Raw genomic sequence first — 12904 nt, 5'->3', positions numbered from 1 at the left:
AATTGACAAAATATATCTGCATAATGAAAAAACTGCTCTACATCAGTGAGACCAAGCGCAGGCTTAGCGATCACTTCGCCCAACACCTCCGCTCAGTTCACATTAACCAACCTGATCTCCCGGTGGCTCAGCACTTCAACTCCCCCTCCCATTCCGATTCCGACCTTTCTGTCCTGGGCCTCCTCCATTGCCAGAGTGAGGCCCAGCGCAAATTGGAGGAACAGCACCTCATATTTTGATTAGATAGTTTACACCCCAGCGGTATGAACACTGACTTCTCTAATTTCAGATGGTACTTGCTTTCTCCCTCCTTCTGCTCCCCTTCCCAGCTCTCCCACAGCCTACTGTCTCTGCCTTTTCCTTTCCCCCCGACATTAGTCCGAAGAAGGGTCACGGCTCGAAACGTCGCCTATTCCTTCTCTCCATAGATGCTGCCTCACCCGCTGAGTTCCTCCAGCATTTTTGTCCACCTTCTGCATAATGAAAGTTCATTTTGTCTTTTGTGTACAATGGATCCTGAATATTTTGCAGTGGAAGCAATAAAACTGAATCATAAAAGTAGAACAATCCACATTAAACAGCATATTACAAAAAGTACTTTGTTTTCTTAATGCATTTGAATAAATGTCTAATTGTGGTTTGATGGTCTTTTTATAATTGTATTTCACTTTTGCATTTGCAGGTTGGCTGTGTGGTGTAGACTACAAGTTGCTAGGTATTGATCTAACTGAAATAGTGAAGTTAGATGCCACACTGATGGAGATTGGCCTAAACCCTGCTTGCCCAACTTTACTGCTGTCAGAAGTTGTGCTGACCTACATGAAAAATGAAAGGTAACTACCATGAATTTCTAAGTTTATTTCAGGGTCTTGTTAACAACCAGGGTCACAGTGGCATAGCGGCAGAGCTGCTGCCTTAAGGGCCTGTCCCACTATGGCGACCTCATTTGCGAGTTTAGAGGAGTTTGCGCTCGCCACAAACTCGCAGCATGGTCGACACGTGATCCTAGGAGATCACTGTAACTCTCCTTCATGCTCGAGAGAAGTTCCCGCATACTCGCTGCCTCAGTTTGGTCGAGGAAAATGTTTCAATGTGCTGAAACATTCTCCGCGAGTAAAAATTGGTAGGCATGGTTCATTTGAACTCGTAGTGCAGTGGTAGTGAGGTCGCCATGTAGTTATAGGCAGTCGAGGTAGCCGTAGTCCTGAGCTGACTGGGCATTGTAATTACCTCATTGGTGGGAAAAAACGTAAGCACGGGTTTTCAGAACCAAGGAAAACCGACCAGTAATGTTAAATGCCCGCTAAACTTTATTAAAAGTTGTCTGGCTTCTTAAAAGAGTCTCCACTCCTTTTCTCCCCTTCTCTCCCCTTCTCTCCCCTTTTCTCCCCTTTTCTCCCCTTCTCCCCCCCCCCCCCCCCCCCGATCTTTTAAAGAACTTACCGTACACTGTGCCAGCCGTCTTTTACTTTCGTGTTCATCGCGGGTATCACCTTGGCTTTGCACCCTGTGAATTTCAGACAGCGCTCCCCCGCTTTCCCTGGCCCCCGCCTTTGAGATGTGTTTGTGTGTGTGTGTATGCTGACGGTCGATCCAGCTCGCGGTTTCATCGCTGATGGTCGATCCAGCTCGTGGTTTTTCAGGCGAGTGCTCTCGAGCTTGAAGGTCGAAGACAGTTGCTGAAAAGTTGCGTAAGTGGGACAAGCCCTTCACCGCGTCAGAGAGCCGGGTTCGATTCTGACTGCAGGTGCTGTCTGTATAAAGTTTCTACATTCTCCCCAAGACCTGCGTGGGTTTTCTCCGGGATCTCCAGTTTCTCCCACACTCCAAAGACGTACAGGTTTGTAGGTTAATTGGCTTGGAATAAACGTAAACTGTCCCTAGTGTGTATAAAACAGTGTTAGTGTGCAGGGATCGCTGGTTGGTGCGGACTCGGTGGACCGAAGGGCCTGTTTCCACGCTGTATCTCTAAACTAAACTAAACCAAAGACCTGAAGAAGGGTCTCGACCCTAAACGTCACCCATTCCTTGTCTCCAGAGATGCTGCCTGTCCCGCTGAGTTACTCCAGCATTTTGTGTCCATCTTAAATGAAAGACCATGCAGCTACTTTCAAAAAGCGTAACAGCAAAAGTGTTTCTCATTATAAAACTATGCCAGCATCAATGCTAATGGGCAACTAAACTAAGAGCAATCCATGATAAATTATTATTCAAAATAGGTGGAAAAAGTATATGTACAATTTTCAAGCATTTTAATTGAGTTGATAACAAATTGATCAAAAATCACATTTGGCCAGTAGTTGAAGTCAGTGCTCATTGTTTGCTTCAGTTAATGTATGAAAATGGTATAATTGGAGCATTTAGGGAAAATGCAGTGGGAATAGATAAAAACAGTTGAGGAATAGCTTTGATATTTCAGGAGTTATAGCCTGCCACTTCTCAATTAAAGGGAATATTCTGGATTCCAGGGAGAAGAAACGATTCCAAGACAAGTATAAACACAACTCTCTTTGTTGTCGGGGCGTAATCTTTTGAATATATTATTGCTTTTAAAGTTCTGCAAATGTTCAATGTTTAAATGAGCATAAAATAAATGACACTTGTCAAATGTCACCCATTATTCCTTCTCTCCAGAGATGCTGCCTGATCCGCTGAGTTACTCCAGCATTTTGTGTCTATCTTTGTTGATTATTGCCACTGACACAGTCCACATTTTATCCCGAGTGAAAGAAAAGTATAAAGTATGTAGGAAAGAACTGCAGATGCTGGTTTAAATCGAAGGTAGACAGCTTCGCTGGAGAGAAGGAATGGGTGACGTCAGCATTTGGCAAGTAATTCCTATTCATACTAATTTTAAACATTGAATATTTGCATTTGAGCATTTTGTGTCTACCAAAGTATAAAGTATTTCATCCTACCATGCCTGAACACCTCTGGTGAGATCATTTGCAGTTGTTGAAAATCATTGACAATTTCAACGATGTCTTCTGAGCAATTCCAAACCCTAACTTAGAGAGGTATCAGCCGATTGTGAATGAAGTGGTCATCTTTATTAATAATTAACTTGTTTTATTTGGTTTGAAGTGATGCTATTTTCAGGAGATGGGTTTATTAAATGATGAGTCACGGCTTTCGGCTGCTTTCTGACAAAGTTAAACTATGATCTAGATCTTCGGCAGTCATCCGTTGGGCAGCGGACCGGTTTTCGTCAGCAATGTTTGTTGTCTATGAACAGATACGTCCAAACGATCCCTTTGGTCAGGTTATGCACCAGCACTTTGTGCAAATGAACTCCACTCTGCACGCACTTGTTCAATTTCCAGGGAAGGAAGCTCAGCAGAAACGTTTCTTGCAAGAGGTTAGTGGAGAATTGTGGACTTTCACTTTATTCTCATGACGATGGTGGTGTAAGTGCTCCAAAAGTAAATTAATTTATGTATGTGTAAGAAAGAACTGCAGATGCTGGTTTAAATCGAAGGTAGACACAAAATGCTGGAGTAACTCAGCGGGTGAGGCAGCATCTCTGGAGAGAAGGAATGGGCGACGTTTCGGGTCGAGGGTCTGAAGAAGGGTCTCGACCCTAGACGTCGCCCATTCCATCTCTCCAGGGATGCTGCCTCACCCGCTCATTTAATTATGAATCTCTTTTATTTAATTTGTCTTAGGTGCAGAGTTTTTTTCATCTCAAACTGTTCAAACTAGTAGAAGAAGAATATCTATAGCAGTGTACACTTGAGCAGTGTTTTGCGTTGAACAGCCTGTTCCATGTACACATAAGCAGTTTGCTTCAGAAGTACATGAACTGAGACTCATGTCATAGAGGACATGAGCTCTAATACAAATCCACTGACTGTTTACCTTGACTACATCTCTTCCCATCCTGCCTCTTGCAAAGACGCCGTCCGTTGCTCTCAATTTCTCAGATACTGCCGCGTCTTCCAAGATGAGGATTTCCACTCAACATCATCCAAGATGTCCTCTTTCTTTGGTAAATGTGGTTTCACCTCTGCTGTTGTGGATGGATTCCTCACCTGTACCTCATCCGTGTCCTGCAGTTCTGCTCACGCCCCACCATTCCCCTCTCTCCTCAGGGCAGAGTTCCTCACCTTTTACCCCACCAGCCTCTGCATCCTACACATTATTATCCAACATTTCTGACCCTTCAGCGTGATCCCACCACCTGTCACACCTTCCCATTCCCACCCCTTTCCTTCTTCCACAGACTGCTCCTTCCACAACTTGGTTTACCGAAGCCTCCCCTAGTACTTTTCCCTGTCACCAAAGTACATGTAACACTTGACCCCAGGCCTCCTCCCTCACCTCCATCCAGGGACTCCAGCAACCCTTCCAGTTGAAACAGACATTCATATGCACCCCTTCAAAGCTCATATCCACATATGGTCTCCTGTACATTGAGACCAACCGTAGACTAGGTGACTGTTTCGCCACACAGTAGCGCTCGGTCCGCCAAGGCCCGCTCGATCACACGGTTGCTAACCATTTCAACTCTCCATTCCCATACTAATCTTACTGTCCTGGACTTCCATTGCCAGAGTGAGGCCACATTGAAAATTAGAGGAACAGCACATCACATTCCACTTGGGTAGCTTCCAATACAGGGGTATGAACATTGACCTCAAATTTCAAGTAACAGCCCTCTACTCCATCTCTCTTTGCTGTTGCCCCACCACCAATACAACTATCCTGTTCTATCTCCAACTATCCTGGCCTTCTTCCTTGTCCTCTTCCATCAATATCCCTTTGTCTGGCATTATGTTTAATTCCTATTCTCTCCTTATTTGATAGCCTCATGTCTCTTCTTTATCTCGAGCCTTTGTCACCAACTCCCCCCAATTCCTATCTCCACCTATCATTTGCTAGGTTTTGTTCCACCCCACCTCTCATCTCCAGCTTTGAAGTACGACTCTGTTGATCGCAGATCATTTTTCACAGCAAACTCCCAACACCAGTGATCCAAAAATAGACAAGTAGCCTAACACTTGGTGATATTCCACGACAACTGGCTAGGCTCCCTTGTGTTCTTCAGATTAATGCCTTGGGATCTTTTGTGCCCATTTGCAAGACCAGCAGAGGTCAGCAACCTTGTTTTGCATAAGGGCCAGGACCGATGTCCGTGAGCTGATGGCGGGCCATATCTATCGCCTTGGTTAATAAATGGAGGTAATAATAATACATACTAACTAAATTAGTAATAATACACACTAATAATACATAAATTAGTAATAATACATACTAATAATACATACTAACTAGTGTGACACTTGAAGTTGTTTTTCGCATTAGTTTTCACGTGTTTTTCAATTAGTTTTCTGCAGTTCCCAGATCCCTCGCATCCCCGGGACTAGCTGCAGGTCCCAGGTCATCTGCGTGCCCCGGGAGTGGTTGCAGTTCCCAGGTTCATAAGTTCATTTATTGTCACATTCACCAATTGGTGTAGTGAAATTTCATCCATCACAGTGACTCCTACACATTCCTCACTGTGATGGAAGGCGGAAATAAAGTTCAAGTCCTTCCCTTTTTGTTCTTCCTTCAAGCCCTCCATTGACGGGACGGTCTTGAGTCCCGTAGCCAGCGGCATTCGGGCCCTCCGCGTCGAAGCGTTCAGCTCCCGCATCGGAGGGTTGGCAGCTCCCCTGCGCCGGGCGATCAAACCTCGCGTCGGAGCTGGACGAAACTTCTGCAGCGTTGGAGCTCCCGACTTGCCTCTCCCAAGACTGCGAGCCCTTGATTGTAAGTCCGCAGGCCGCGGTGGGAGCGATCCCAGGCAAGGGATCCGCTCCGATGCTAAGTCTGCGCCCTGAGGTGGGGCTCACGGCAATCCGAGGCAGCTTTTCAACTCCAGCAATGGTAGGCCGCAGAGCCCAGAGAATGTAATCCGAAACTTGATCACATCTCCGGGAAGGTAAGAACCTGAAAAAAAAAGTTTCCCCCGACCCCCCACCCTCCCCCCACATAAAACAAACAGAAGAACATCAAAACAGACTTTAAACAAACGCTAAAAATAACGAAAAGGATGAAAAAACGAACAGACTGCCGGCAGGGCTGCCATCTCCCTCCTCCGGCGCCCCTAGTTCACTTAGTCACGAAAACTAAGTGAAATAAAATACACCTGCGGGCCGGATGATTTCGAATTACGGGCCGGATCCAGCCCGTGGTCCATAGGTTGCCGACCCCTGCAGCAAAGGCTCAATTTAATGCCTCATCCAAAACCTGGTGCTTCCATCAGTATGATTGTGGCTTTTCAGCCAATAATTTTGTGTCTTTTAATTTAGCTTAGTTTAGAGATACAGCGCGGAAACAGGCCCTTCGGCCCACCGGGTCTGCGCCGACCAGCGATCTCCGCACATTAACACTATCCTACACACACTAAGGACAATTTTTATATTTACCAAGCCAATTAACCTACAAACCTGTACGTCTTTGGAGTGTGGGAGGAAACCGAAAATCCACGCAGGTCACGGGGAGAACGTACAAACTCCGTACAGACAGCACCCAGGTCTACGGCGCTGCATTCGCTGTAAGGCAGCAACTCTACCGCTGCGCCACCGTGACTGTATCTGGAGTGAAGCTTGAAATTATGATTTCCTGACACAAAGCTGCGAACTGAGCCATGGTTAACACTTTGCCCGACATATTGGTATATCAGGGTAGGTTGGAGGTTTCTCATTTTCTGTAAATTTCATTTAATGGGATTGATCAGGAGATGTCGCCCCAAATGTAAACGAAAAAGAAAATTTGTGTCTCAGCTAGTTTTAAATTGCTGAACTATTGGGAGCATTTTCTTCATGTTTGTTCCTAGACCATTAGAAACACCAACAAATTGATACTTGGCATCCAAAGAACATTAAGGGTCAACCATACAGTGTTGAACCCCCAAAAAAGTAAGGATGACAAATCCCCTTCTCTGAAGCATTTATGCTTTCACAGTAATTCAGCAGTATTCATGGTCTGGTTCTTGAAACATTCAACATGATTCCTGGCGTGGGTTTCATTATTTTTTTCTTTAATTGAGCTCAATAACTTGCCTGGATGGGATTTAAATGTTGGCATTGCTAATCCAATACATAACATTGATTACTGCACCCATAAGACTTGTATGTATTGTTTAAAATAGTGGCCAGGAATAACACAGTTGGGAAGCTTATTGAAAAAAATAATTAGCGAGAGGATTAATGGGTATGTTCGGCTAGCTTGATTGAGTTGAGGGCAAAGCAACAGAGAAGGTAAAGAATTCATGTTTAAATGAGGTTTTAAATGGCATTTGATACCTCAAGGAGAACATGATAGAAGTTAGGAAAATTAATTCCAAGGCTTTATAAATATAAAATCATCAAAGGGACAGAAAGCAGAGATGTAGAATTTTTTTGTGTCTTGTGTGCAATAAATTTCAATCTTCAGAATTTATGACTGTATTAATGTACAGAAGCAATCTGTTGCCAACGTGACAAATTGAATTGTCTGCAATTCTTTACACGATTCTTTTAGGGCTGGGAAGAATGCTTCTGTATTGACATGAATGAGTTTTATGTCAGATATATTCCAGAACATGAAAGGCAAAGGATTGAAATGTTGGAACCTTTTGATGAATATGAGGTAACTGTGACACTCCAATTAAATGTGTTATTTATCTGTCTGAGAACTAGAACTGAACTTTAACTTTCAAAATATATCAAGCCAAACCCATAATTTGTGAGAAAGATATTTGAAAATAAAATTAGAGAAAGGCAGAGATTGTATAAACCAATTTTAAAGCAGCATTTCTGATTTTTCTTGAAGTGTTGCATGCAGAATATAGGATCAAATGTAGTATTCAGTTGCTTGTCCACCATTCAGTGTAATTATGGCTGACCTGTGAATAAACTCAGATGTTTGCCTTTTCCTCATTTCCCTTAATGTCTCATAGAAACATAGAAAATAGGTGCAGGAGTAGGCCATTCGGCCCTTCGAGCCTGCACCGCCATTCAATATGATCATGGCTGATCATCCAACTCAGTATCCTGCACCTGCCTTCTCTCCATACCCCCTGATCCCTTTAGCCACAAGGGCCACATCTATCTCCCTCTTAAATATAGCCAATGAACAGGCCTCAACTACCTTCTGTGGCAGAGAATTCCACAGATTCACCACTCTCTGTGTGAAAAATGTTTTTCTCATCTCGGTCCTAAAAGATTTCCCCTTTATCCTTAAACTCACTTCATTAGAGCGCACCAATGCCTCTACTTCCTTAGAAGGCTTAGGAGGTTTTGCATATCCCCTACAACTCACACCAACTTCTACAGATGCACCACAGAATGCATTTTATCAGGATGCATCTCAGCTTGGTTTGGGAACAGCTCCATCCAAGACCGCAAGAAATTGCAGCAAATTGTGGACGCAGCCCAGACCATCACACAAACCAACCTGGATTCTATTGACTTCATTTATACCTCACGCTGCCCCAGCAAGGCCAGCAGCATAATCAAGGATGAGTCGCACCTAGGCCACTCCCTCTTCTCTCCTCTCCCATCAGGCAAAAGTTATAGAAGTGTGAAAACACACACCTCCAGATTCAGGGACAGTTTCATCCCAGCTGTTATCAGGCAACTGAATCATCCTACCACAACCAGAGAGCAGTGCTGAACTACTATCTACCTCTTTGGTGACCCTCGGATTATCCTTGAACGGACTTTGCTGGCTTTACCTTGCACTAAACGTTATTCCCTTATCATGTATTTATACACTGTAAATGGCTCGATTGTAGTCATGAATTTTCTTTCTGCTGACTGGTTAGCACACAACAAAAGCTTTTCACTGTACCTCAGTACATGTGACAATAAACTCAACTAATACATTCTTGAAAGACCTAACTAATTTTTAGTTCATGTTTTCTCATCCCAGGCTCTCCATCTATTAATCTTCCAGTCTTCTCTATTATCTTTAAAACTCCAGTCAGATCAACCCTTAATATTCTAAATTAAAGGGAAATAGCCTAATTTATTTAATGTGCTCTTGGATTTTAAACTTTGGAGACTGATTAGTATGTTGATAAATCTTTGCTGCCGCCTTCTCAACACAGAATATTCTTCTCAAAATGTGTTGCCACATAATTGCTTGAACTAGTCCTCACCTTTCACCCCACTAGCCGTCACATACAACAAATAGTCCTCCGTCATTTTCGCCACCTCCAACTTGACCCCACCACTCGCCACATCTTCCCATCTCCTCCCCTGTCTGCTTTCTGCAAAGACCGCTCCCTCTGTAACTCCCTGGTCAATTCTTCCCTTCCCTCCCGCAACACCCCCTCCCCGGGCACTTTCCCTTGCAACCGCAAGAGATGCTACACTTGTCGCTTTACCTTCCCCCCTCGACTCCATTCAAGGACCCAAGCAGTCGTTCCAGGTGCGACAGAGGTTCACCTGCATCTCCTCCAACCTCATCTATTGCATCCGCTGCTCTAGATGTCAGCTGATCTACATCGGTGAGACCAAGCTTAGGCTTGGCAATTGTTTCGCCGAACACCTCTGCTTGGTCCGCATTAACCATCCTGATCTCCCGGTGGCTCAGCATTTCAACTCCCCCTCCCATTCCAAATCCGACCTTTCTGTCCTGGGCCTCCTCCATGGCCAGAGTGAGCACCACCGGAAATTGGAGGAGCAGCACCTCGTATTCCGCTTGGGCAGTTTGCACCCTAGCGGCACAAACATTGACTTCTCCAGTTTCTGGTAGCCCTTGCTGTCTCCTCCCCTTCTAAGCTCTCCCTCAGCCCTCGGGCTCCTCCTCTTCCTTTCTCCTTTCTTCTCCCCCCACCCTACATCAGTCTGAAGAAGGGTTTCGGCCCAAAACGTTGCCTATTTCCTTCGCTCCATAGATGCTGCTGCACCCGCTGAGTTTCTCCAGCACCTTTTGTCGACCATTGCTTGAACTAACTCTGGCCACGATATAATCCGGTTGTAGCAAAGCTTCCATCTTGTGCACTCTGACACTGCATTCCATTGTTAGACAATGTATTTTTCCCCGTACGCATCTATGGCAATTAATGCTTCTTGCACATAAATCCATATTCTGTTTGGAGTGAGCTGGAGAAATTTTATCACATTTCAAGAGAAATTTGGACAAAAAAATTAATTCATGCTATTAAAGTCCTGTTTAAAAAAAACATTATATATCTCTAACTGGTCAATCATTAGTATTTATCTGCATACTGCAGTTGTTTAAAGTGCTTTATAAATAAAGTTATTATTATTATAAACCTAATAGTTGCATCAAACAATAAGTACCAGCATGGACACAATCGGGCTCGTGGCCCATGAGTGTTATAAATGTCAATGATTTTACTGAATTGTGACTTAATAAATTGGACAGTTGAAAGAATTGAAAATTTTAATAATGTATGACTGATGTATATGAAAAGTTTTTTTACTATAATATGCAACTATACTTTATAATATGTCTACTTCTAATTAAAAAATTTTTTTTTTTTAAATTAAAAAAAAGAAAGAATAGAAATGTTTCTTCTTTCTCACCAACCCCCAAATATTTACTTTTATTAAAGGAATGGCAGCTGAAGTGTTCTCACTATATAATCCTGTGCGCATCAAAAGGAGACTTGATAAAGTGTTTGCCATTCTCTCCCCTTCAAGGTAAGGACGACAACATTTAATGCGGTAATAAATTCAGAAGGATGGTAATTTGTATGTGCTCGTTGTTGCGATCCATATTAGCCACGCAGCTGTCATTCATAAAATCTCTGCCAAGCCACCAGGAGTAGTCAAAGAACCCACTTTCTTTCCTTGTAAATCCAATCTATCATCATACTCAGAATAATGCTAAGTTTTAAGGAAGAGCATTTAATCATCATCAACGATAGTGTATTAAGGATATAAGGTCATAAGTGATTGGAGCAGAATTAGGCCATTCGGCCCATCAAGTCTACTCTGCCATTCAATGGCTGACCTGTCTCTCCTAACCCCATTCTCCTGCCTTCTCCACATAACCCCTGACTCCTGTAGTGAAGCAGCAGAGACTTGTATAAGAGCGGAAGGGTTGGTCATCGAATGAGATCATTTACTATCAGAGAAAGGAGAGTAGAACTGTTTGTGTTTTAAGCATCAGCTTTTATCCTAGGTGAGGAGAACCTATTCAGAAAGCAACAATACAAAGAAACTTTGGGCCAAGGACTGTTCTTTGGATTTTGCGTAAGTGGTGCCATATTATGGCAACTCGTGCATGTGTCGAGCAGGAATGTGTCCCATTGAATCTAATCTGTTATTCCGTAAAGTCATACAGTGTGGAAACAGGCCCTTCTGCTCAACTTGCCCACGCCAACCAACATGGCCCATCTACGCTAGTCCCACCTGCCCATGCTTGGCCCATAAGCCTCTAAACCTATCCTATCCATGTACCTGATGTACCAGGTCTCCAAATCTGAGGAAGGACATTATTGCCATAGAGGGAGTGCAGAGAAGGTTCACCAGACTGATTCCTGGGATGTCAGGACTGTCTTATGAAGAAAGACTGGATAGACTTGGTTTATACTCTCTAGAATTTAGGAGATTGAGAGGGGATCTTATAGAAACTTACAAAATTCTTAAGGGGTTGGACAGGCTAGATGCAGGAAGATTGCTCCCGATGTTGGGGAAGTCCAGGACAAGGGGTGACAGCTTAAGGATAAGGGGGAAATCCTTTAAAACCGAGATGAGAAGAACTTTTTTTCACACAGAGAGTGGTGAATCTCTGGAACTCTCTGCCACAGAGGGTAGTCGAGGCCAGTTCATTGGCTATATTTAAGAGGGAGTTAGATGTGGCCCTTGTGGCTAAGGGGATCAGAGGGTATGGAGAGAAGGCAGGTACGGGATACTGAGTTGGATGATCAGCCATGATCATATTGAATGGCGGTGCAGGCTCGAAGGGCCGAATGGCCTACTCCTGCACCTAATTTCTATGTTCTATGTTTCTATGTTTACCTGTCCAAATGTCTCTTAAATGTTATGATAGTACCTGCCTCAACTACCTCCCCCGGCAGCACATTCCATACACCCACCACCCTTTGTGTAAAAAAAAAGTTACTCCTCAGGTTCCTATTAAATCTTCCCCCCCTCACCTTAAACCTGTGTCCTCTTGTTCTCAATTCCCCATCTCTGGACAAACGACTTTGTGCATTTACCCAGTCTATTCCTCTCATGACCTTGTACACCTCTATAATATCACCCATCATCCCATGTGTAAGATTATGGCTGGCCTGATCTTGGCCTCAATTCTGCTTCTCTTTCTGTTCTCCAGCACCTCTATAAACAAAAATATGTTTCAACTCACCTGGACTATTCAGTGATTTGGCCTCTGTATCTCTTTGGTGTAGTTCCAAAAATACACAACTGTCTGAGAGAAGATGATAAGACATCGGAGCAGAATTAGCCATTCAGCCCATCATGGCTACTCCACCATCCAATCATGTCACATCTATTTTTACCTCTCAATCCCATCCTCCTGGCTTCTAGCTGTACCCTTTGACATCCTTACTAATCAAGAATCTATCAATCTCTGGTGTCAAAATACCCAATGACTGAGCCTCCACATCTGTGAATTCCACAGATTCAGCACCCTCTGGCTTTCTTGATTAGTAAGGATGTCAAATGATACAGGGAGAAGTCAGGAGAATGGGTTTGAGAGGGAGACATAGATCAGTGGTGATTGTATGGCAGAGCAGACTCAATGGGCTGAATGGTCTAATTCTGCTCCTTTAACCAATGAAATTGAAATTAAAGAGAATTAAAGGAATTCTTCCTCATCTCCATTCTAAAGGTATAACCTTTTATTCTGAGGCTGCGCCAATAGTTCTATCTGTTCCAACTATAAACCTCAACTATATTTTGTCTCCAGAGATGCTGCATGACCCGCTCAGTTACTC

At 43.7% G+C, this 12904-nt stretch overlaps 1 protein-coding gene across 2 annotated transcripts in view; it reads left to right on the top strand.

The window, feature by feature from the left end:
* Positions 1-12904, top strand: part of lcmt2 (leucine carboxyl methyltransferase 2) — a 50137-nt gene that overhangs the window by 21593 nt on the left and 15640 nt on the right. For both annotated transcript variants that reach the window (XM_033023565.1, XM_033023566.1), the window contains 4 exons: positions 683-833; positions 3169-3358; positions 7507-7614; positions 10553-10640. In XM_033023565.1, coding sequence (XP_032879456.1) covers positions 683-833; positions 3169-3358; positions 7507-7614; positions 10553-10640 — 537 coding nt within the window. The remainder of the gene's footprint in view (positions 1-682; positions 834-3168; positions 3359-7506; positions 7615-10552; positions 10641-12904) is intronic.

This window comes from Amblyraja radiata, chromosome 7 (assembly GCF_010909765.2).
Source record: "Amblyraja radiata isolate CabotCenter1 chromosome 7, sAmbRad1.1.pri, whole genome shotgun sequence".
NCBI classification, from domain to species: Eukaryota; Metazoa; Chordata; class Chondrichthyes; order Rajiformes; family Rajidae; genus Amblyraja; species Amblyraja radiata.
The sequence above is the reverse complement of the archived record's forward strand: the minus strand, read 5'-3'. Positions and strand labels throughout refer to the sequence as shown.